General features: G+C 39.9%; 1 protein-coding gene across 6 annotated transcripts in view; it reads left to right on the top strand.

Annotated features, from left to right (window-relative positions):
- Positions 1-26,359, top strand: part of BICC1 (BicC family RNA binding protein 1) — a 305,439-nt gene that overhangs the window by 181,025 nt on the left and 98,055 nt on the right. For 5 of the 6 annotated variants that reach the window (XM_036828114.1, XM_036828113.1, XM_036828115.1 and 2 more), the window contains one exon: positions 1,052-1,121. In XM_036828114.1, coding sequence (XP_036684009.1) covers positions 1,052-1,121 — 70 coding nt within the window. Of the gene's footprint in view, positions 1-1,051; positions 1,122-23,677; positions 23,699-26,359 lie in introns of those variants that run through there. The other variant, XM_036828118.1, reaches the window with a different exon arrangement.

Here is a 26,359-nt window from a genome sequence, read left to right as displayed (position 1 = left end):
CTGCTGCAAGCCCTTTGCTGCTGTGATAAAGGGGATTAAGTGAAGTATGATGCATGTTAACATGTTAACCATTTAGCCTTGTGCCCAGAACGTAACCAATACGGAGCTACTTTTTATTAATTGCGCTGTTCATGCGTTTCATTGCCTTCACCATTAATTTGTTTAGTTACCTCTAAATCCATAAGTGGTAGTTGCTGTCATTTGCCTACTGATTTGTTCAGTTCTTTGCTTTTATTCATTTGTTGGGTGAATTTTATGTTCATGGTATGAAAGTAGACATTAAACTAGGCTAATTTAAGTAATAACAGTGGAGAAGAATGAAGGGTGAGCCTTTCTCGGTTGCTCATTTTTCTCACATTTACTGTCGACTTCCTTTGCTCTGCAGACGCCTGAATCACTTGTTCTTGGGCTTCAGCACGTTTGGGTCTCAAGTCCTTCTGGCTAGCATTAGGTGTGTGTAACTGCAAAAGAACTGTGGCAAAAATGCCATTTTAGACGAGGCGAAAGATGATGGGACATGCAGCCTTACGACGTGATTTCTCGTTTAGAGGCTTTTCATCAGTTTTAATGAAACACAAATGTGTCCAAAGCAAGTTAATTTTTTTTTTCCCCAGAAAAAAACCCCACTTCATTTAGTAAGGGCTAACCCACATCGTTTTGTATTACAAGGATCATGTTTGGTGTGTTGCAATCTGTTGGTGATTGCTTTATTCAGCACAAGCATCTCGGATGGTTTGGCAACAAGTTGGGTTAATTACTTGTTCATGTACTTTTTGGTCTCGTCTCTACGTTAAAATTTTGGAGCATCACAGAGAGGAACGCTGGGAGTAATAAAATATATGTGAATATTTCTAATAGATTAAAGGCTTATAAAAATGCATCTCTTTCCTTCCCCCAAGGTTTTTTTTTTTTTTGCATTGTTTTAAAAGGAGATCATTTTGTTGCATCAACATGAGGCTAAGGACTTGAAAATAATTTTTTTCTCGGGAAAAAAATCTGTAAATACAAGTTCTTAATTGAATCAATAATTTTCTCTTAATTTTTGCTACAGATCATGGAGGAAACAAATACGCAGATTGCTTGGCCATCAAAACTGAAGATTGGCGCCAAATCCAAGAAAGGTAAATCCTGAGAGATGAAGACATTTTTGGTAATGGAGACTGCGGAATTCCTGCAGGTTTCCTGGGGAGAAAAATCAACCTTTACCCTTATCATATTTGTCCCCAAATATTTGCTAAATAGCAATATTTGGGGAGGATTATCATAATGAAAAATAATGTACAGCCTTTTATCCAACAACAGAATAATATTTTTAAGTATTCTGTTGTAATAGAAATGTTATTATAGAAGATATCGTGGCAACTTACGATTTCAAGGGTGACTATTCATTCGGTGGCTGTGAATCATGGTCACTCTCTCCACATGTAATAATGTGTTTTCAACACATAAACTCCCACTGTGTACACTTTAGGCTTCTTGATTATGTACCAGATTTAACAGCTGGTTATTTTCCCCTCCAATATGCTAGGAACTTAGATGTCCTTTTTTGATTGCTGCTTCTCCTCTTTGTCTGTTACACAGTGAAGAACACACTTGATTACTCTTTTAGGCCGAGTGTTTCCCTTGTCTGGCCTTTCCTCTGCCTTAACCTAGAGGCCACTCACTAATGTGTGGATGGTCAGAAAGGGAAATACAGGACGCTTATTTCTTCCAAAATTACATAGTATTTTCTAATGATCTGCCAGTATATACTTTTATGGATAGCTTTTCTTTTTCAAGGATAACCTCAGTGTCAAGAAACTTTGTTGTATATACTTCATTAAAAATGCATGTAGTCACTAGGAGATAATGGAAAACTATCACCAAGCAATTAAAAAAACAATGATTGTGTGAGCTGAGCATTATCTCTTGTGGTCTAGCTTTTTTGTTGTTGCTGTTGAGTTTTGTGTCTGCTGCCCCTTCTCCCTATGACTTTTATTGCTAAATGATACTAAACACCACAAGATTGGTCAATTTTCTTGTTTCTTTTCATCCAGATTGTCTTCTTTTAATCGCATTTTATTTGAGCTACTCATCACATGGAATGTAAATTATTTTGCAGTTCTTGTTATGAGTGTGGTTAACTGGACGACAGGGGACTGGAATCCCTACTGAAACTCTGACCTTGTTACTTTCTTATTTGTGACCATAGTGGCGAGGGAAAGGGAAGCTTATGTGCTAAACGGTGAACTTCCAAGTGGAATTCCCCAACTTTGTAGAAACCTTGCATTTGCTAAGTGCTATAGGTTATATTCTCAGTTAATCTTCAGTGTGTTGAGATGTTTTATACTCATTATGCAGAAGGAGAAACTGCTGTTAGTGGGCTATCTACCTATTTGGTTGTTTGCTGCCGTACAAAAATCCCTGGCCGGCCACTCGAGTAAATGGGAACTTGAACATGAACTGGAGCCTTTCCCTGTTGTCAGGTATTTTTACTTAAAGAATGACATGAGCTTCATTACTAGGTATTTTTACTTAAAGAATGACAAGAGCTTCATTACTAGCTTAATAAAAATGTAATTTGATCAGTCCCTAAAGAAAACCCCCTAGGAAACATGAATATTAAAACAATCCCAGATAATTTCGGATGGCTTATCCTCTTGCATTATCCATGCTACGGTTTTCCCCCCACTATCATGAGAAACTGAGAATTGATTCATTTGTTTCTAGTTTAAAATGTGGTTACAACTTCAGAGATGTTAGATAATACGGAGATGGATAGATTAAGATAATGTTTTAGTTTCCAGTCATTGACATATTAAACCCATTCAGAATGGCCAACTATATTCCACATTATGATTATATACTTTGCTTTGAAAATAAGAATATCTCAGCACTACATTTGAGGGCATTTAGCATAATTTCCACATGGTTAAAAGTTAACCTTTGGAACTGTGCCTAAGAATTGATCCCTCCAGGCCTAGGTCTACAGACATCATTTTATTTTTTATTATTTATGAAGTGCTATAAATGTACACAGTACTGTATGATGAGCAGAATGTGCCAGAAGAGAGAGGTGGAGCTCAAGGAAGAAAGAAAAAAATGAAAAGGTTTCCTCAGAGGAAATTACTGTTGAGAATTGACTTGAGTTGCCCTTATTACTTGAAGACGCAGCTGCTGAATCAGATATTGACTAACATCCCTGATATGTGTATTCCTATATTATTTTCTAAATGGTCTAATTCAGAGATGAAGTTTGTTTGACTACAATTCGTATTTAGTAAAAGTAAAATGAAAACGGCAGGGGGAATTTTAGAAGGTAATTATTTGCTCTTTCATCTGATCCTTTCTTATCTCTGAATGTTGTAGAGGAAAGAGTTAGTGGTCTTTATTTTAAGCCTTCTTCATTCCAAACTATTATTATTCAAGAGACCAAAGAATATAAAAGTATCTAGGGACTCATGCCATGTTTTGGATGATTATTCAATTCTAAATCCCATGGTGATGTGAAGGTTTAGAATCTACAGATGATCCCTAGTGTGCCAGAGAGGCAGTGCAGCCATCTGTTTGTGTTGTATTTCACCTTCTAGATTTATGATGGTTATTGGTTGAATATTTGAGCCTAGACAAACATTTTTCATGGCTACTGTTACCATAGTCTGTCCCCTTCTTTACCTTACTGGAATTAGTCCTGTGTTTTTCAAATAAACTTCTAGTAGTCCTGTCCAAACTGTAATTTTAAAGTCATCAATCCTTTATCAGAGCAGCTGTATGGCTCCTTTGGTTGATGTGCTGGTAGGATCCTGCCCGGCAGAAAGGCAAAAAGCCAACAGCCTGAATTTGACATCATTTAGAAACTTAAGATTCTTCTCTAGAGATTCTGGCTCAGTAAGTCTGGGGTGGGACTGGGAATCCATATATTCAACAAGTTCCCCTGGTGGTTGTTAAGGTTGAGTTTGGGAAACAAAAAATCTCACCATCCGACATGGAAATATCATGATTTAGTCACTAAGGAGACCATGCGTTCAGAAAGCAGTGGATGGAGGATGAGTGCTATTGAAAAAGAGGCAGAACTGTTTGAAGGTAAACTACTCCTGGAGTCCTCCTCTGCTCTCTTCCCCTATCTGCCCCTGCGATCAGGTTATATTCTGGTGCCCGGTTAAAATAAACATTTCATCTTTGGGGGGGAAAAAAAAACCAAAACAGGCAGAATCCTTCAGCAGTCACTTCTCTTGGATAATGTCCATCTTGGTTTCGAAAGAACTGCACCTGCATGGATTCATTAATCTTAAGTTTCTGTCATCTTTGCAGTCAGTTAACGTGAATGAGTTTAGAACGATGATAACCTCATTGTTCATCGCCTGTGTGAAATGTAATTTTGGGTAAAAGACCGTCTGGTGTTTGTCCCCTCCCTCTACCCCTCTTCCTCCCAGCCACCCTTCTCCCCCTTCCTTCTCCCCCTTCTCCTTCCCTTTCCCTTTCTTCCGTTCCCCTTTAACCATAGAGAATACACTGGAAAAAATGTACTAGGAACATTGTCATTTAGTAAGCAGGGCATTTTGGGGAAGTGCACATTTTATGATATAAACTCAGGGACTATAGAATTTTTAAAAAAATTCCCTAGTATTTGAAATTATTGGGAGATCAAATCCTTATTAGAGTCAAAAAGAACTAAGAATTTAAGATTCAGTATAATGGCATTTAAATAGGGAAGTCTAGGATTGTCTTAATGGGGGTCATGATGAAGAAAAATAAAGCAATACTTAGTATTTCTTCCGTATAACATAAATTTATATATATATATATATATTTATTTATTTATTTTTAAAATTGTTATTTATTTTGGATGCACTGGGTCTTCGTTGCGTCATGCGGACTTCTTAGTTGTGGCATGCGGACTTCTTAGTTGTAGCATGTGAACTCTTAGTTGCGGCGTGCATGTGGGATCTAGGTCTCTGACCAGGGATCGAATGCAGGCCCCCTGCATTGGGAGTGTGCAGTCTTACCCACTGGACCACCAGGGAAGTCCCCATAAATTTATTTTGAGTGGAAGAAAATAAAACTTTCCAACTGTTGGAGTCGGAATACTAGAACATTCTGCTTTCCATAGAAAGACCTGAGGTTTGTGCCTGTGAGAGCAGTATTTAAGAATTAAGGTGGGGACTTCCCTGGTGGTCCAGTGGTTAAAACTCTGTGCTTCCAATGCAGGGGGCCTGGGTTCGATCCCTGATCTGGGAACTAGGTCCCACATGCTGCAACTAAGACCCGGTGCAGCTAAATAAATAAGTAAATACTAAAAAAAAAAAAGAAAAAAAAAAAAGGTGCTAGGAGTTCCCTGGTAGCCTAGTGGTTAGGATTCCAGGCTTTCACTGCTGCGGCCCAGGTTCAGTCCCTGGTTGGGGAACTGAGATCAACAAGCCACATGATGTGGCCAAAAAAAAAAAAAAAAATTAAGGTGTATAATACTGTAAGAGCTTACTAACAGAATAACTTCAGGCACTCATTAAAACTTTGAATGTTTTTCTGAATCACAGCCTATTTTAAAGTAAATGCAGCTTTACTGAAGTACAAATAATATTTTGAACAAGTTTGACTGTTTCGCCAAATACAAGTCCTGCCAAAGCTGCCTTAACAAATAGATAAAAGTGATTGGTAATGAGAATTTATCGCACTGGTATTATTGTGCTGCATGCATGCTCTGTGATGTTAGATGAGTTTATTCTCTCAAATAAGGTAAACATTTTTCTTACAGTCTTCTTCTTGCTCTTAATTTGCTATCAGTCTCTTTCTTCTTAGACTGGCAAAGGTTAATGTGGCTAAAAATTGTTTAAAGTTTTATGCCAAATTCCAAATAACTAAGGTCAGCGTTAATGAAGCTTTATTGTCTTTTGTTCTGGGAAGAGTTGCCCTGCAGAGTTTAGCGATAGAAACTGTTGTCTGCAAGTGTTTCTCTTACGACGCTTTCAATGCCCCAAGACAGAGGGACTGAAAGGTGTTGACTGGGGTGCTTGATGTATCCTGTTTTGGAGGCCATTTGGCACCAAGTTTGGCCATTCTCTTCCGCCTAGAATAAACAAGAGGATCATCAAAATTCCATGAAGTTTTATTATTTTTGGTTGTCTTCCATCAGAACAAGCAATATCTAATACAAAATCTTAGCATGAGAAAAATTGTAGACTTTTCACTTTATTTTTTCCAGAGGAAAAATGTTTTGCTGAGTGTACTTAAACCTTTGTTGTGTGTTCACATTGGACTAGATAAGGATTTTAACGTGGTATTTATTGCTCAAAGGGCAGAGGGCAGAAAGGAGGCCTGGCATAGCATATGGACCACAGTATTTCCAGTGGTGGGTTGTGACCTATTAGTGTATCAAAAATTAATTTAGGGGTCACAACCAGCATGTAAATAAACCACTTCTAGATTAGAAAACATCAGAGTGTAAGAGTATTGTTTCATGAAACCTTTAGTCATATATGTCACTGTTTATATATACAATCAAATACACACATATATTACTAGGTCATGATGTAAAATGGGTGATAAAGGTCAAAGAACATTGTTCTAGGCAGTTAGTTCCTCAGAGGGTAAAGAGTACATGCATTTTGTTCATCACTATGTTTCCAGCACCGTAACCGGTATACAGTTGGCGATTGGTCCCTCGACTCAACTCAGTCGTGGGTATAGTGGAACTATGTGTAGAGATGGGTATGTATATCACTAAGGTGTATTGTGTAGGGAAAAGATTTAGAATCACAGCCTTCACAGAGGAGTGGCATTCACTATTGAGAAAATTACTGACTAATAATTTTGGAAAGAAACTTAAGGAAAATGATCTGATGGTTGTCACTCATGGGACCCTTGAATGAGTAAAACTCTGGTACTATTCTTAGTGGGTGTGTAAATGAGACTTAAGATGCAGCCTCTTGGTTGTCTTCCAGACCGGAACTGTTTTGATTGTGGTTATTTTAATTAGGATTTTGTTATGTAATTGATACATCAATAGTAGTATTGACTACTGCCATTTGTTGAGACCTGCTGGGGCCAAGCACTCTGCTAAATATTTTACATATGTAATCTTATTTACTGATCGGAGCAACCCGTGAGTTAGGTGGTGATAGTCTCATTTTACAGGTGAAAAAACTTAAGGTACATGAAGGTCAAATAACTTGCTCAGGGTTTGACAGTTAGTAAGTAGCAGACTACAGACTTGAACTCAGATCTGTTGTCAGAACCCCACATCCAAATGACTGTACTCTAATGCCTTTTCTCACCCACAATCTGGGGGAGAAAATACCTTTCTTGATGCCTTTTTTTTAATTCCAGGGTGTTCTCTCATGTAGCATCCCTTTGTCAACCGTTTCCAAGAAGAGCTGATTATAGTCAGTAATAACAATCAGTTTCATAATGCCTCAGTCCTTGGGAATTCCAGAGGCTTGAAGATGGGCTAAGTTTAGCATGTCTTTACTCGTATAGATGACACTTCAGTTTTCAGGGCAGTTAGACCTGACAGTTAAAAAAAAATATGAAGGGAATTCCCTGGTGGTCCAGTGGTTAAGACTCAGTGCTTCCACTGCTGGGGCCTGGGTTCGGTCCCTGGTTGGGGAACTAAGATCCCAGAAGCCACGTGGTGCAGCCAAAAACAACAACAACCCCCCCCCCGCGCCCGCCCCGTGAAACCGCTCCTAGCTGTGTGCATGTAGAAAAATGCCTGCTTCTGAATTTTAACTTGATATTTCCTGCCTTCATGTGCTATTTCCTTAGGAAGAGACTTTCTGATTTGTCATTAAGCTAAACAACTTCGAAGATGGATTTGAAAGGAAAATAAGCTCAGAATATGTTATAAATTGCTTGGGGGGTTTTTGCTTGCCTTTTTGCTTTCCATCTTTGATAGTAATTTCTACGACCTGTCCAGGAACCTTTGTATTTCTGCTGGGTAGAAAGATTTTGTACTTTACATTTTTGCATATTATTGATGTGACTCACCATCAGTTGGTGAATGCTAATTAGGGACCACGAGTAGGAATTCAGCCAAAGAGCTGAAAACGTTGTATGCAGTGTACTAATAGTCTCTCTGGTTAGAGAGAGCATGATGTAACTAGGACCTCTCAGAGGAGGATAGAGCCCTGGGGTATTTCTAGTTCTTGAAGCTTCCAGTATACTTAAACAATAAAAGGCTTATACAAATTAATATGTATTTTAAATATACAATTTGTCAGTATATATCTCTTTCTACATGAATAACCTCATTTGTAGATAGTACAAAACATCCAAATATGAGATCCTTTCTGATTCCATGTGCTTTTGACATACAACATACACACACATCATTTCACAGGTGAGATGATTCATGCTCTGTGACATATTATCAGGACTCAGGACCTGAGCTTGGGTTCATTTCTTTCTTTCTTTTTAATTAATTAATTAATTTTATTTTTGGCTGCATTGGGTCTTTGTTGCTGCGTGCGGGCTTTCTCTAGTTGCGGTGAGCGGGGGCTACTCTTCGTTGTGGTGCATGGGCTTCTCATTGCGGCGACTTCTCTTGTTGTGGAGCATGGGCTCCAGGCACGCAGGGTTTAGTAGTTGTGGCGCGCGGGCTCAGGAGTTGTGACTCACAGGCTGTAGAATGCAGGCTCATTAGTTGTGGCGCACGGGCTTAGTCGCTCTGCGGCATTTGGGATCTTCCCGGACCAGGGCTCGAACCCATGTCCCCTGCATTGGCAGGTGGATTTTTAACCACTGTTTCACCAGGGAAGTCCCTTGGGTTCATTTCTTGATCTCTAGCTGGTTCCCTTATCTTCCCTTCTGAAGGCCCCAAGGATTAGCTTACTTGCTCATCTTATAACTGCTGCAGGCTAGCTGCTCTTTCCAGTCTTTTCTCTCTTTCCTGTACCAGGGCCAGAGAGGAAGATGGTTTTAGCTTTTCAGCTGTCCTCTCAAACCTGAAATAAGCAAATACACCTGATGGTTTTTTAGAAAGATATTTTTCATTAACTTAGTAAGGAAACAAATTTGGAGTAGAATGATGAGGTTAGAAAGTTAAGTGGAAAAGTGAAACCATTTAAAGAATAAGACAAACCAGAGACTGGGAGAAAATATTTGCACAAGATACATTGGCTATTACCCAAAATGTACAAAGAACTCAAATTAGGAAATGAACAACCCAATTAAGAATAGGGTAAAAGACCAGAACATACACCTCACCAAAGAAGATATACAGATAGCAAATAAGCATATGAAAAGATGCTCAATATCAAAAAAAAAAAGATGCTTAATATTATATGTCATTAGGGAATTGCAAATTAAACCACTGCACATCTGTTAGGATGGCTGCAGTCCAAAACACTGACAACACCAAATGCTGCTGAGGATGTGGAGCAACAGGAACTCTCATTATAATGCTGGTAGAAATACAAAATGGTACAGCCACTTTGGAAGATGGTCTGGCAGCTTCTTATAAAACTAAACATAATCTTACTATACAGTACAGCAGTTGTACTCCCTGGTATTTCCCCAAATGAGTTGAAAACTTATATCCATGCAAAAACCTACACACAGATGTTTATAGCAGCTTTATTGATAATCAAACTTGGAAGCAACCAAGATGTCCTTCCGTAGGTGAATGGATACTGCCAGACAATGGAATATTATTATTATTATTATTATTATTTTTAAACATCTTTATTGAAGTATAATTGCTTTACAATGGTGTGTTAGTTTCTGCTTTATAACAAAGTGAATCAGTTATACATATACATATGTTCCCATATCTCTTCCCATGGAATATTATTATTAACTGTGGTACTGCCAGACAATGGAATGTTATTCAGTACTAAAAAGAGATGAGCTCTCAAGCCTTGAAAAGACTTTGAGGAATTTTAAAATGAGTATTAAATGAGTATTAAAATGAGTATTACTAACTGAAAGAAGCGAATAAGACATACTGTATGAGTCCAACTATGTGACATTTTAGAAAAGGCAAAATTGTGGAGACAGTAAAGAGATTAGTGGTTAGTATTTGCTAGGGGCTTGCGAGGAGGGAAGGATGAATAAGCAGAACACAGAGGATTTTTAGGGCAGCTAAACTGTATGATCTAAAATGGTAAGTACATGTCATTATACATTCATCGAAACATTATACATTCATCAAAACCCACAAAATGGGTTTTGATGTCGATGTGATGTTGACGGTGGGGGATGCAGTGCCTGCGTGTGGCGAGGGGCATATGGGAACTCCGTGCTTTCCATCAGTTTTGCTGTGAACCTGAGACCGTTCTAGAAAATAAAGTCTTTATTAAAAAAATAGTCCTAGATATTGGGCACAACACTTTATAATCAGCATTTTAAAGTGTATTATATGCAAAGATAATGTTGTATGAGCAATAACTCCTTAATGTATAAGTTTAAAAGCACCGTGAAATCTCTTAAGAACCAGTGAAAAGTTTTGTAAAATAAAAAAAAAGAAAGTGAGAAGGATGATTAAATGGTAAATCACACCTTTTTGTTCCCCAGAAGGTGACTGGAGCCAAGCCATGATATTTCTTTGTGACCTCTGTCTCCTGGGGAGCGCTCCTTTTCCCTCAGTTGTCTTCTTTTCCTGAACAGATGTTTTATTTTTATTATTATTTTAAAATTAATTTTTATTGGAGTAGAGTTGATTTACAATGTTGTGTTAGTTCCTGCTGTGCAGCAAAGTGAATCAGTTATACATGTACATATATCCACTCTTTTTTAGATTCTATTCCCATATAGGTCATTACAGAGTACTGAGTAGAGTTCCCTGTGCTATACAGTAGGTCCTTATTAGTTACCTATTTTATATATAGTAGTGTGTATATGTCAGTCCCAATCTCCTAATTTAAGTTTGTTTTCTACATCTGTGACTCTATTTCTGTTTTGTAAATAGGTTCATTTGTACCCTTTGTTTTTGATTCCACATGTAAGTGTTATCATATGATATTTGTCTTTTTGTGTCTGACTGACTTCACTCTGTGATAATCTCTAGGTCCACCCATGTCGCTGCAAATAGCATTATTTCATCCTTTTCAATGGCTAATATTCCATTGTATATATGTACCACATCTTCTTTATCCATTCCTTCTTCAATGGACATTTAGGTTGCTTCCATGTCCTGGCTGTTGTAAATAGTGCTGCAATGAACATTGGGGTGCAGATGTTTTATTTTAAGTCCATTGCCTTTAGTGAAGAAATTGCTATCCCAGGATCCCTTCTAACTACATTTCTTTTTTCCTTGTTAAACCCTATGAGGAGGAAGAGCAAAAATATTTGTCTACCTTGTAATAGGCCTTGTTCTAGGTGTGTTATCTCTCATAATCCTCACGATAACCCTATATGAATGACCTTATTATCCCTATGATACACGAGAGTAACTGATGGAGAGGTGGTATAACTTGTTCAGTGTCATACATAGAATTTGAAATGATGGAGTTAGGCCATAAACCTTGATTTCACAGTTCAAGGTAATTCCCTCCACTCCCTAAGCCTGAGCATAGGTACTCATGATGAGTTTGGTCACCAAAGGAATGAAGATTCACCAGCATGTTCATTTGGGGAAACCCAGGTTGAGAATATGTTTCTTAACTATCTCTTTAGGAAGAAATGCAATCCTAACTCCTTATACCCACATTTTAGAAGCTTGCTGGATGTCCATCTTTAAAATTTTTTTCAACCTAGATATTTTATTTTTCTTTGTGCTTTTTGCAGTGTTTTTCCTTCCTTGTCTCCTCTTTTAAACCCCATTAATGGTTTTAGTAGGATTTGCATAAAATAATTATCTGGAGTAGTGGTTCTCAAGGTGGGATGGTTTTATGCCCCAGGGGACAGTGTGGAACTGCCGAGATAGTTTTGGTTATCACATCTGAGAGGTGGTGCTACTGGCGTCTGGTGGGTAGAGGCCCGGGATGATACTGCAGCACACAGGACAACCACCTACAACAAGAATTATTTGATGCAACATGTCAGCAGTGCAAGGCTGAGAAACGCTGAGCTTAGAGGAGCAGGCGTGCTATTGGGAGACAGCTCTCTGCACAGCCCTGGATTCTTTTTTATTATTTTGTAATTTATTTTTATTTTAAAAATTTTTACTGGAGTATAGTTGATTTACAATGTTGTGTTAGTGTCTGCTGTACAACAAAGTGAATCAGTTATACATGTACATATATCCACTCTTTTTTAGATTCTTTTTCCATATAGGTCATTACAGAGTATTGAGTAGAGCTCCCTGTGCCATACAGTAGGTCCTTATTAGTATCTGTTTTATATATAATAGTGTGTATATGTCATTGCCAATCTCCCAATTTATCCGCCCCCTCCTTTCCCCCTTGGGAACCATAAGTTTCTTCTCTACACCTGTGACTCGATTTCTGTTTTGTAAATAGGTTCATTTGTACCATTTTTTTAGATTCCACATATAAGCGATATCATATGATGTTTGTCTTTCTCTGTCTGACTTCCTTCACTCAGTATGACAATCTCTAGGTCCATCCATGCACTGGATTCTTACTAGACCATTTCATGCAGCCCTTTGCCTTGTGTAACTGGTTTCCTTTTGCAGCATTGGAAACGGGATAGTTGATCTATATTAGTGACTCCTGAAGAAAGGGCGTACGTACGTAACAACACAGTGACTCCTGAAGAAAGGGCGTACGTACGTAACAACATAGGTGAAGCGACGGAATTTCAGTAAGAGAGATAAAACACGGTAAGGGGGCCAGCCTGTGCACTTTAAAAGCTAGTTTGCAGTCAAGTTTGAATTATATAGTTTGTGCAACTTGCACTGTTTGTTTATTCTCCATGAGTGTTTCAGCCCAAGTTTCAAGTTGTGCCTGTAGCTCCGGTGCTGGGGGATGGGCCAGCCGCCCTCCCAGTTCCTGCTGTCTGTGTCTTCCATTCCTCCTTTCTGGAACGCGTGGTTGTGATAACTGTGACAGTTGCTAAGGTTTTATGACCATATTTGAACACCACGATGGTGCCATATGCTCCTAACTTGGCCTGGAGATGGGCACCAGATTTTGATGGTTTCCCAAGCCATGTGTGGCATCTCCCTGGCTTTCCTCTGTCAGTCACGGCACTGCTGGACAGAACTCGGTGACGTCTGTCAGGCCTGTCAGTAGCAATTAGATTATTTTCAAGAAGACTTTTGCAGTTGCAAACATGACCGAAGTACCATGTGGCATTTCTCATAAGCTAAGGAAAACAACATCATAGTGGCAGCCTCACTTCTTCAAATGGTCTTTCTGTGGCACTAAAACATGCTTTGTGGCTTATTATAACATTTTCATACAAACCTTGGTACTAACAGACGTTTTTATCAGAAGATATCAGAGAGATTTCAGGAATGAGGAGTTACAGTCTCTTTATATCTTGTTGCCAGAAATTACTCTTTTTTTTTTTTCTTTTAAAGACACCAATTGTACTTGAACATTTGTTACTTTTTTAAAATTTATTTATTTTTGGTTCTGTTGAGCTCTTCGTTTCTGTGCGAGGGCTTTCTCTAGTTGCGGCAAGTGGGGGCCACTCTTCATCGCGGTGCGCGGGCCTCTCACTATCGCGGCCTCTCTTGTTGCGGAGCACAGGCTCCAGATGCGCAGGCTCAGTAGTTGTGGCTCACGGGCCCAGTTGCTCCGCGGCATGTGGGATCTTCCCAGACCAGGGCTCGAACCCGTGTCCCCTGCATTAGCAGGCAGATTCTCAACCACTGTGCCGCCAGGGAAGCCCCTAGAAATTACTCTTAAAGCAAATATGTCTTGCCCGAAATAAAAATAAAATGAGAACACAGCATACGTATGTTTTTGGCTATTTGGTCTATGCAGAATTATATATTATCAATTTATGAAAATGGGCTCATTCTATACACACAAGCATTTTTGCAATTGGACTTTTCCTCTTAAAAAATAAGAGGATGTCTTCTGTGTAGGCACATAAATGGTAATATTCTTTTTTTGTAGCAGTATGAAATGCCATTGTGTGTATGTGGGGTATGGATATATCATAATGTGTTTTGACACATCTGTTTTAATAGACTTTGACCTATGTTCTTTTTTTTCCTACAATGAATGTCAGATTTATTTGTCCATTTGTACAGGCTTTTTTGTTGCATAAATTCTTATAAGCAGAGTTCCTAGGCCACAGGCAATGAGCAACTTTGATAATTTTTAGGATTGCCATCTTGTCCTCCCAATGACTGTTGAACTCCTACCAGAAGGGACTGGCTTCTGGAAAGGAAACAACTCTTCCCTCCCATCTTCAGGCAGCCTAAATAGTGAAAAATACATTGTCTCATACACTTCCTTAATTAACAGAAAAGGTAAGCATGTTTCATCTGTTCATGGAACACTTGTTTGTATTATTCTGTGAATTGCTTGTCCTACCTTTTGTTGGTTGATTCATATCATTTACCTATTCTAGTGAGTAGTTCATCTTTTCTTTCTAATGAAATAAAGACCTTTAATTTGTTTTTTCTACTTGGAAATTTAAGATTACTTATGCTTCTCTCTAACTGTAGTGTCCAAATGGCTCATTTCTCGCTATTAATATTTATTTACAGTAATTCATGGATCATTTCTATTCAAAACTAGAAAGAAATGAATTGACTTTAAGTAGTAATAATGTATTAATTTTTGAAGGACTGTACAAAAGTATGCATGAACTTTTAAGACATTGGATTTCCAAAGTAAACTATTTAAAGATTGGATTGTCAATATTAATAGCATGGAAATTATATAAATATATAGATATACTCACACATATATACACACATACATATAGATATATATTTATGTATGTATATGGATGTGTGTGTGTTATTTGGCAAGGCATGAGAAATAATTATAATATTATTCAAGAAATCACTGAACTCCTGAGTTTTCTTGGTGTAACAGAAATAAGACCCAGTAAGTCATTTGCCTGTATTTGCATGTATTGAGCTTTAGTTTTGTATTTTAGTGGGAAAAGTTTCTGAAAATTTTTCCATTCCCCCTTACATTCAAGGGAAGGACACCTAAATATGTTATTTTGGATTGACTTGTATTCTGTTTCTACACTGTTTCCACTTTTAGAGTGGGATCCATAAATAAGAGTATTTAGTTTTTGGAAAAATTTACTTCCTCTTCAACCTTCAGTTGACTTAACAGAACTAAAGTCTCCTTATGCATTGCACTGTTTCAGCAGTGCCCCTTTGCTTTCTTTGGGTGGTCCTCACTCTTTCTCAAATCTGATATAGCACCAAGGAGTCCAGATTAATTTCACTTAGCTGGGAGATGTATATGAACTCAGCAAAGTGAGGCTGAAGAAAGGAAAAAAGACTTCCAGCCACTGAGGATATACATGCTTGAGATCAAACTATATGCCCCTATTTCCTTTGCTTTCACCATCAAGTGGGTATATTTTAATCTAATCCTCTCGGGTTTTCTCCCTAGGTCAATGCCGAATCGATTTTTACATCATAGGCAAGTTATGTAACACTCTCTCTTTCCACACCTGCACAGTGTAGTATCTGTATAGTCTAGGTTTGGAAATTCATTCGATTTCATTGCAAAATTTTTAGTTTTCAGTAAAGTTTTTTTCAGCCACATTGACTTATGTTCTGTTCCCCAACCCATTAAGCCATTTCACACCTTTGCATCTGCTGTGTCTGCTGCGTCTCCACCCTTCGTTTTCCAACCGGTCAACTCCTAAGTCATCCTTCCACATCCATCTCAGATGACATGTCTTCCTGGAAAGCTTCACCTACACTCCAGATGCAGTTTATACTCAGTTCCCTACGCTAAGTCAGTACCTTATGCATTTTTACATTTTGGCACTTTCCAGGCTTGTGTTGTGTCAGCCTAGACTTTTGCCTTTCCTCCTGCACTGTGAACTCATGGACCTGTGTCAGAGGCCAGCATGGCTTATTCCCTGCCGTGTGCACACTGCCTGCCAGGAGTGGAGTTATAACTTAGGAGTTAAAGTTTACATTATCATTTAGCGTTAGAACAAATTTGAAATTAATTCCACAGTGATTTAAGTCATTCTGGTATCTTTCGAGTCACTTTGGAGAAAGTGAAAAATGTCCCTGGCAGCTCGGCCGCAGTGTTCCCAGTTGAACATAAATACCTCTTGCAGCGTATAAATAATCAGACAAGTCTACTCCTTCAGTATGTCTGAAGCAAGATTGAGACAAGGACACTCTGCAGCCACAAAAGTAATTAAGCATCCGTCTTTTATGACTGACCTGAGTGATTGCTGCTGCTTTACCAACGATGACTCCAACTCTGCTTTCATCCTCTGCCTTCTGTGTTAAATTTGCCAGGATACTTACTCAGTAAATTTCCCCCACTTCCTGACAGCTTCCAGCCCAAATCTGGCGACCACTTTCCTAAGACCTCCTTGGAATCACCCAGAACAAACCCAGGTTCTATAATAAGCTTCCTTCAGTTTCCTTTTCGGATGCCGCAGTCCCTTTGGTGCACTCTCTCTCCTGCTGTAGCAAGCTAAAGAAAGCTCGGTTTATTCACTGCAATTGTGTTCCTGGTGGTCTTTAGCTAGTGGGCCCTATAGTGAGTGTTGGAGGAATTTAAAGGAGCATTGCTCTCAGTCTCTGCCCCTTGGAACCTTAGAGTTTGGCCAGCGTTTCCTGCCCTCTCACTTTAAACACATTTGTAAAAATGGCATTGTTTGCTGTCAGGACTAGAATAGTTCAGAGGAGGAGGAGAAGAGAGCAAGCCACAGCCAAGGAAAATACTCCTTACGAGTCGGTGCTTCCTAGTGTGGATTTCCAAAGGGCAGGTAGGGTTGAGGCATTCTGTGTGGGAAGGGCTCAAAGCTGAGAAGGATCATTGTTTGTTAGAGGAAGAGAAGGTGAAAGGGAGAGAGTGGGAAGAGTTGGTGGCCAATAAGGCTGGGCAGGTAGGGCAGGTCAGTGAGGGCCATGACCTCATGTGAACCTCGTCCATCCTGTAGTCAGTGGGAAGCCTGGAGTAGGGGATGGTCGCAGGAGATAAGTGATAAATGTGGTAGGAAGGGGTTAAAGACTGGGAGACGAGCGTAGTGGATCATATTTGATCAATGGGATCAAGGAGACTTCTTGAAAGGTGAAGCAGCAGAACATGGTGGCTTGATAAAAGTTAGGAACTGGGGCTGCTGTAGCAAATGGTGTTCTTTGGCTCTCGGCCTCCCTCTGAGTTTACCTGTGGTGGGCGTCTCCCACGCATGCTGACAGCTTCCCACCTCCAGTGCTGGGTTGCTGCCCTTCTCCCCACCTCCGCCCCACCCCAGCCCGCCCCGGGGTCAGCCCTGTGGGAACTTCCTCCTCTGGTGCAGAGCAGCTTAGAAGTGCTGGCAGTGATGCTGGCAGTGAACTCTCCCAGGGACAGCCTTCAACGTTAGTGAAGGACTGGAGTCAGAAAACACACGTCCAGTGTCCCCTTCTCTGTGGGCCAGTGCTGCGACATATTATTCACGTCTCCTCAGGATGCCCCAGGGGGACGGAACCCCAGCAGTGGCTGCTCCGTACCGCTCCCTTTACTGGCTCTCCTCTCTCCTCACCCATGTTTTCCCAACTCCCTAACTTGTGCTCCCTGGGATCGCCTCCCGAATAAACTATCGCAAGTAACACACACTAACCCAGGTTCTTGTCTCAGGGTCTTTTTTGGGGGAACCCAAGCTAAGATGGCTATCCTGGTCGATTGAACAGTCATTATGCCATGGACAAGTGGAGTTGGCCTTCTCTCCCAGTTGTTAATTAACAACTCTCTTTTTTAGTGAAGAAAATGACTGCATTCATCTCAAGTGTATTTTATATATCAGTGCAGAAATATGGCAAAATGATTTAGAGTTCAGGGCTCATTTTGAGAAAAAAAATGCTCCAAACCATCTGCAAAAGTATTAAAATGATCCCAAGTATCACATAGGCACTTGAAGCAGTTTCCAGGCGCATTAGATTGTTGTCAACAAAGAGAAAAAATATACACTATGGGGAGAAGCAAGAAGAGAGAAAGGGTCTGGAAACCCGTGATTTTAGCAGGTCAGGAAAAAGAATGTCAGTGGGTGAGCAGAGCAGGAGCCCTGAGCTTCCTCACCTGGGTGTCATCCAGGTGGCTTAGGAATCCTAGGCCATTGGCAGCTGTGATGTGATTCTTGCCAGGTTAGCACTGACGTCAGGGAGCACTGACGATCAGTCACAGGGAGAGGACCCACCATAGGATCATCTCTGTCCATTTGTTGTGTTCTCCTGAAAGTCACGCTGAGTGGCTTCAGCCAAGTTAGGGAAAATATTTCCGTTACTAACAATATAGTTGTTAACTATGCTATGCTCCATGGGGATTCTGAAATATTTACTTGACAGTAATCAGAAGAATTTCATTCTTTTCCTATTTTTTCCTCATGATCATATTAGCATCCAACTATTTTAAAAGTCAGCCCTTGATGGAGTTTTATAGACAAATGGCAAGAAAATTGCTTAAAACTGAAGGAAGCAGTGAATCCATCCGGTTTCCATGAACAGTCATACCTGCACTCTTCAGCATTTGGAACTTGATGGTTGACTGAAAAGATGCCTGCACAGGGGTGGTCCTGTCTATTACACTGCCTTAGAAAATGAAACCCTGGCTTTGCTTAGCCCTGTGTTCTGTATTGGACCTTATTCTAGAAGGGAAAGAATTTACTGATGTTTTTCTCCTAAAATCTATTAATTTTATTGAAGTGAATGTAAAGCATGGATTGTTTGTTTACCATTTAATAAATGTTGGAGAGCTCATATGCATTATTACTTTATAATCTCATCAGTCATATGAATTAAGGAATAAAATAAAACTTGAATACTTTTTAGGAACATGTATTTTTTTTATTCAGAAGATCGTCACCTCCATTGAATAAAACATCATGTATAGGAAAGTAAAATTAAGTAATGATCACATTAGTGACCTTTGAGAGAACAGCAGACTCTAGAATACAACAAGCAGGAAAGGAAGAGGCAGCAACTAATATTGAAGGGTGTCTATCTATGAAATGAAAGAAAATGGTAATAGTTGGAGTGGTTGATTGACACGTCCGTGGGTTGAGGTGAATTGAGTTTATTTTTCTTTTACTATTTCATTCTTTTCTTATAAAAGTCAGTTGATTGAACTTCTAGGCTGAGAAAGTGTAGAGAAAAGAACGCCACTACGGAAAATAGGAGAGCAGGGCTAGATTTAAGGTGACAGGTGTTGGGGCTGAAGTTAGTTAGCCTTGGGCTATTCATCTCACTTTGTGAGTCCTTCCACTGATATTATTATGTTCATTTTAGTCAATAACCTGTTTCAATGTTTGCTTCCTGTCTGTAGTCCTCAGTAGACTCTGCTAGGTATGGTCACAGGTTTAATGCCTGAGGTCGTTGATTCTGCCAGATACATGACTTGTAGAAAGCTTGGCTTGGAGTATGTCCTCAATGAATGTCTGTTAAACGGGTTTGAACATATTTTCCTGAGTTTGGTGAGAAGAAGGAGAGAAGAGTAAAGATTGCGATGGATTTAAGAGACAGGGGAGAAAATTGAGTGTAAGTTTCCTCTACTTTGCTCAGTCTGTTTGGAGATGAAGTCATCTCTTGGGAACATAGGAGGATGCTTTGGAGACCTGAAGAAACTGGGGAGCGTTCAGAACATCTGCTATGGAAAATGCAATAGAGATGAATAAAAAACTTGCCAAACCAAATTAGTGTACGGCGGAGGCTGCACAGTATGAATTTGTAGTCAGATTTCTTAGGACAGTTATATGCCTTTTCCCAGTTCTTTGGTCACTCAGACGTGGAGAACACAGATTAGGGGGATTTTAGGGTGTGTGATGAGAGGGTGAAATGGTCGACCTGAGAGTGGGATGGCACAGGGAGAATTGAAGCCAGCAGGAAGCTAGAGAGAGGGCAGGGCACCAGCAGACATAATATCCTAGAGAACTTGCAGGGTTGAGGGCATTCAAGAATTGCATTGGTAGGAGATTGTAGCCACAGGAAGAAATGACCAGTTAGAAGAAGTCTTAGAAGTGGCATAGTCTGGGTTGTGATGAGATCTAATTTATGGCTGGGTTTGTGGGTTACTAATGTATAATTAGTTTCACAATTTAATAATTCTTAGCAACTTTAGGATTGTTTAGCAAAATTAAATTGGATTCTTTAAACAAGCAAAAAAGAAACTTGTTAAGGAGTTAAAACCAAGTAAGATGGAAACAGTTAGTGTCAATATGACTCTAGTTTACTGAATTCTGTGTGATTTCAAAGCTGGGCAGCCAAGCTCGTGCTCCTTTAGTCATTGACTTTCATGTATGGGAAAATGACTTATGTAACAGCCGATCAATGCTTTTGCTAGCCAGTTTTAAAATGTTACATGTGCAAACACCTCATAACTTATGCATGTTTTCCAGTGAGAATTACATCATAGGTTGAAAGAAAATAAAGGCATCCATGATTCTTAGATGTTACACAATCTAGGAACTTCATAACTTCCTAGTTATATAATTTGAAGTCATTATGTAATCTCATGGCTCCTGACAAGGGGGAAAAAGTTATATTTCTTATAGAAATTCAACAGGACGATTGGCTGAAGAACATGTGTGTGTGGGTGTGTGGGTGTAATTTTGCAAATTTTGCAAATACTCAAATATTAATTAGAATTGAATTGATCTGACCATCTCTCTGGCTGCTCCCTCCGGACCACCCCAGTGACCATCTAGGTCACCTTCCAGTTCCGGAACATCCAAAGCTGTGACCTGTGCCAGCCTGGAGCTATGCACAGGATTCCTTGGAGTCACAGGCAGTGTTCTCCACCCTCCCAGCCATTCCTTCTGTTCCAGGCCTTTGACTCTGCCTGAGTGGCTGCTTATGCTCAGCCCTCCTTCCCCTCCAGCATCCCCTGAATTGCTGTAGCAACAGGGTCTGTTGGTGACTTCCAGGATGTGGAGGCTTTGGCTTACAGACGGGCAGTCTCTGGAGCACGTCTGCCCAAAGCCATGGCTGCCTCTGTTCTGATGAGGCAGACAGCACAGCTTCAGGTCTCTGATTCTTGTACCCCCAGTTACTCAGCATGGGGTCTGGCCTCCCTTACTGAGAAGTGAGTTCAGGGGGTGAAGGCAGATGAGAGTCTCTAAGGATCTGGTTGTCTGTCCTGGCTGGCTGTTTTTCTCCCTTTACTAGCCTGAGTCTTATTTGAACTCAGGCCCCTGCCTGGTGTAGGTATAAGCTGAAGTCCACTATTCCCTTTGAAGTGCAAATACATTTTGCTCAAATCCCTCCCCATTTGCAGTGAGCGAGAATCCGTAGTTCTCTAGAGCAATTTGGTGGGTGTGGGTTTCGGGAGACTTGCGTCTAGTCATTTCTACCTTATTTAAAGTATGGCCGAATTTCCTGTCCTGTGCCCTTTATTACGCATTAATGGCAAGGAGCACAGCCTTTCCTTTTGGGTTTCCGTCTTGTACATATCAGCCGTGCAGGGCGTTGTGGCTGACTTAAATGTGAGCAAGAGAGTTTGCTTAGCCTGCTCTTTTCCTTGGAGACTCTGCTTCCTGGCAGCCCCCTCCCTACTGCGATCCCCGCCTCCAGGCTCTGCCCTAATGTAATTCAGCAAACATTTAAAAACATCAAATGATCTCTCTGCCTTCATGTGACCCTGGTCGCCATTTGGGCTTCCTTGAAGTATTAAGTTCTGGCTTGTGAAGGTACCTTTTCCCTCACCTGCCAGTCTCTAAGAGGGGAGAGGAGCAAGGTGCGAATGTATTTCACCACCGGGGTGAACACATCGTATCCAAAGGCAGAGATGGCTCCTTTGGGGAAGTAACCAGCATGTGTTTTTGTTTGTGTGTTTGCTTGTTTTACTTTTACAAATCCACATGATTCTTGAATCTTTCAAACTGTGGACCTGTGGACCCTCACCTAATGCCTGAGACCTTCCTGGCCACCTCGGGCTTGGTAGACAGCTTGGATTACCAGTCTTAATACCATAAATTTAACACCATCTGGGGAGATATCTTATAGGTGCTTGGTTTCCTGAAAACATGTTTTTAGGGGAAAGTTAGTAAAAAAAAAAAATATTTTTTTTTTATGCTGAAGTAAGTTCTAGAAGACTTGCCTTATTGGTTTTTTTTTTTGGTTAAACTTTGGGTTTATTTATTTATTTATTTATTTATTTATTTATGGCTGTGTTGGGTCTTCGTTTCTGTGCGAGGGCTTTCTCTAGTTCTGGCAAGTGGGGGCCACTCTTCATCGCGGTGCGCGGGCCTCTCATTATCGCGGCCTCTCTTGTTGTGGAGCACAGGCTCCAGACGCGCAGGCTCAGCAATTGTGGCTCACGGGCCTAGTTGCTGCGCGGCATGTGGGATCTTCCCAGACCAGGGCTCGAACCCGTGTCCCCTGCATTGGCAGGCAGATTCTCAACCACTGCACCACCAGGGAAGCCCTGCCTTATTGTTTTGATTGATGTTTCTTAACAACTTTGTGGGGAATTGGTTGCACACTCAGTGCATTATAAATGCCCTTTGTAATTGGGGATGCCAACATCAACTTTAATGTAGATTGTTAATGGCATTTTTACTTACAAAATTTAATTATTTAAAACATTTCTACCGCTTTCTCTCTCATATCCACAATGGATGAGAATCTGTTCCTTGCGTAATATAATTTTAATTAGACTGAAAATTCAGTGATTTGACCAACTCTTCCTGCCCATTAACATTAAGTCTTTGTAGCCTCGAATGGGAAGAATTAAAAATGAGATCAGATAATAAGCATGTCTATTTTCATCCAGATAAGACTATCCACAATGGGTTTAATCTTTTAACCTGTTTCAATAACAACAACTATCATTTATTGAACACCTGTTACTAAGTCAGGCATTGGATTACAGTATATGTGTTTTCTAATTTATCTCACTCTAATGAATTCTGTGACCTAATATCTCATCTCAAATGCAGGAACAGAGGGGGTTATGCAGTTAGTACGTGTCTGGACTGGAAATTTGCACCCACAGTTCATTTAGCCGGAAGTCCATCCTCTTGACGGTGCTTAGGGCTTCTGGTATAGAACCCTGGACCTGACCTGTTGTACTTGGATGACACGTGTATATTTTTGAGCACTTTAATAGTTAAATCTTTCTGATTTTAGAAGATGATGTTTTTATTACGTCATAAGCATAGATTAGAGGTGGCTGTGCGACCCCCATTCATCCTGTGTCTCATACTTACACACAAGACATTAGCTGGTAGCCTTTTCTTCTGGAACAACTAACATTGGCCTCCTACTTTTTTTTTTTTCCTTTGGGTCATCATCTTAAAAATATACACCTATTACCACAGAATGTTCTGCAGTTGTTTCTTAAGGTTGAATAACTCATTTGATGGTAAATATCTTTTAATCAGTGTACAAAGGAACGAGTTTACCCCAGGGAAAATCAGATCTTCAGACTGTTGTTAGGTAAAATGAAACTTTTTTTTTCCCCCTGGAACTTGGCAGGGTTTAAAGTCCAGGAGGAAAAGAATATGTGTGCGGGTGGGAGATTGAGAAAATGTGAAGAAGGTGACTGAGAAATGTAAACAGTTGATTAAAAAATAAGCAGAAATGTTAACCTCACAGAGCTTTGTAACTTTATCTCACTAATGTTAATGTTTGCCTTTAAAAGGTGATAGAATTCATTGTTGCTCTTTTCGGTGCAAAACCCAACTGAATTTTACTGAGAGAAAATGGAATTTTCCATGGAACAGTAACAAGGTAATATAGACATGATTAAAATGCTGATTCTGGCTATGTTTTACGTATTTACTTCTCCTTGAGAAAACTTAATGCCTAAGTGTCCAATATCTCTAACCGGATAGTTAAAAAAACCGTTTTCATACTTTACAATTGCAAAAGGATTCATAGCAAAGTTCTGTGAAAAAGCAAGTCTCTTTTTTGTATTGAAAATATAGTCTTTAGAAACTGGATTTATATACACTTAGCAGTACACCTGAGTGATACCAGTTAACAGCTTTTTAATCAAGTAATAAACTAGTAATGTATAGGGAGATTAGATAGACAATCATGATGTAGCTAAAATAAGCATAACTCTGTAAACACCTGTAATTCTTCTAATTTTTATGGATCGCTGAGAATAGGACTTTGTGAAACAGTTACCAGCCCTTGAGGTAGTGCCTCATGCATAGTAGGTGTTCAGAATGGTGTGTGTGTGTGTGTGTGTGTGTGTGTGTGTGTGTGACAGAGAGAGAGAGAGAGAGAGAATTGGTGCATGTGTGGTTGATGCCTGGATCAGTGGGTTGATGTGTGAATACACGAGCTTAACCCTTCCTTTTGCTGTCAGTGCAATTTCTTAGGATTCTAATAAACAACCAGTGGTTCCTCTTCTATCCCCTACCTCCTTACTCTGGTATACTTAGAGAACATGCTGGATTAAAACTAGAATAATAATCCCAGGCACAAAGTCCAAATAAATTTCAGTGGAGATTGATAGCCTCAGTATTCTAGACATTATCAGTCCCCGATACCATCAGACCTGCTTCCCTGCCTTCCCAGATTCAGCTAAAGCCGAGAGAGTCAAGTGGCTCATTGGCTGCTGCAGCTGCTACATGATCAGTCAGCCTGGCCGGGTAAATGCGTGTCAGGTTGGCCTTGATTATCTTGGAAGGACTTTCTTTTATGCTCTAAAGATCTCTACTCTAGTACAGGGCAATGGTTAGGAGCATGATGTCTTAATCCAGAACTGCCTATGTTGGAATCCTGGCTCAGCTACTTACTAGTCATGAGAAAGTGGGCAGTAGGCCCCCTTAAACCTCTAGATTCCTCATCTGTAAAATGGGAACACAAGTAGTAGCTACCTCTTAGGGGATTTGTATTGATGTCTACCTCAGATTGTGAGAGCTTCACTTCCAACCACGGGAAAAGTTTTTTGAGTGTGGTCACTAACGTGCACAGGGGTCTGGACAAAAATGAGGGTGATTCTAACACATAGCCAGGGCTGTGTTTTAATTATTCACCTGCCACCCTGCTTCTTGTCATCTGCACCTGTTGGGGAGCAAGCACCCCCTCTCTGTGACTTGTAAGCTTGGCAAGGACTTCAGGTCACTGTTTCCATCTAGGTGCCAGTGTTTAATTAAGCTCTTCAGAGTCTGTGACCATTATGATAAAAATGTTCATTCTGGAAAAGTTTGAAAATGCTTTCTGGTTAGCATGAGATTTCTGGCATGTGTTGACTGTGGTTTTGGCTATAAATTCCTGAAATGCTGACAGAGGTGAATTTATTTTTGTTTTAAATACAATTGCTAACATTTCTAAGCGTCCATATGGACTCGATAAATACTTTGCTTCTGCTCACTGGGTGTTTGAAGTGGATGAAGAGGAACGATTATGATTTGGGGAATCCTGAACATTTTTCTTCATTTAGCTTGATGCCGAAGTGAATTGGAAATATTTCTTTGGCATCGTAATTTTGGGGTTTCAAAATTGTGTTTGGATTTTCAGGAAATTGGTGGTAACTTTATATTAGCTGAGAAAACTGAATTTTAAAATTCTCAGTGAAGAGGCAAATGATCCATTTTTCATAGGGAAAACTCCTTTTAAAGGGAATTCGCTGCCAAGTTGTCCTGCAGTGGCTTTAGGCAGTACTTGACCTTTTGGCACATCAAGAATTGTTTTCTTTGTCTAAATATTAAATCAATATTTGAGGAAGGCTGGGTAGTATATAGTATGTGGTGCAAGGGCACGAAAACAGTCGGCCATGTGTATTTCCACATCTGCAAGCAGATTTGGTTTCTGTAACTGTCAGTCAAGCAGATCTCATGGAATGAATTTTCATTCTCTGACTAGTTGCCGTACAAATTCTGGTTCTCCAGGAAATAAATCACAATGGCCTTTCTGATGGAGGTAGACGGTGAAAAATTATATGAGGATACAGTACATCCAGTCTTAAGCAGAAGTCAATTGCTTTTTAAATTTCCTTTTATACTGTGAAAAAGAAAACATTTTTTTTCCTAAACATGCATTGTCTGTGATGTGATAGGCTATGTTCTCTTCATGACTGTTTTTTAAATTTCTCCCTGCAGCAGGGTCTACTTGGAACATGTGGTCTCCTGTTTGGATTCCGTTGTCTGGGGCTATTTTTTCCTTCCTGCTCCCAGTGTTACTGGAAACACTCACTCTTTCTGCATTAGCTGCCACGCAAGTGGAGGTGCCTTCAATTGGGACATGCCACACGCTGTTCAAACCTTTGAAGCCAGCCAGGTTTCACAGGGGCACAGAGCCTTCTAGGATGTTTTCATCTAACCCTTCCATGCGCATGTCTATCTATTGAAGGGGTTAGTGTTTGCTTGTGCTTAACAAATGTGTCCACTGAGATAGGAAAAAGAATATGAAATACACCTTTGAAAGTACCTGGTATAT

Source organism: Balaenoptera musculus, chromosome 16 (genome assembly GCF_009873245.2).
Source record: "Balaenoptera musculus isolate JJ_BM4_2016_0621 chromosome 16, mBalMus1.pri.v3, whole genome shotgun sequence".
NCBI classification, from domain to species: Eukaryota; Metazoa; Chordata; class Mammalia; order Artiodactyla; family Balaenopteridae; genus Balaenoptera; species Balaenoptera musculus.
This window is presented reverse-complemented; position numbering and strand designations above follow the sequence as displayed.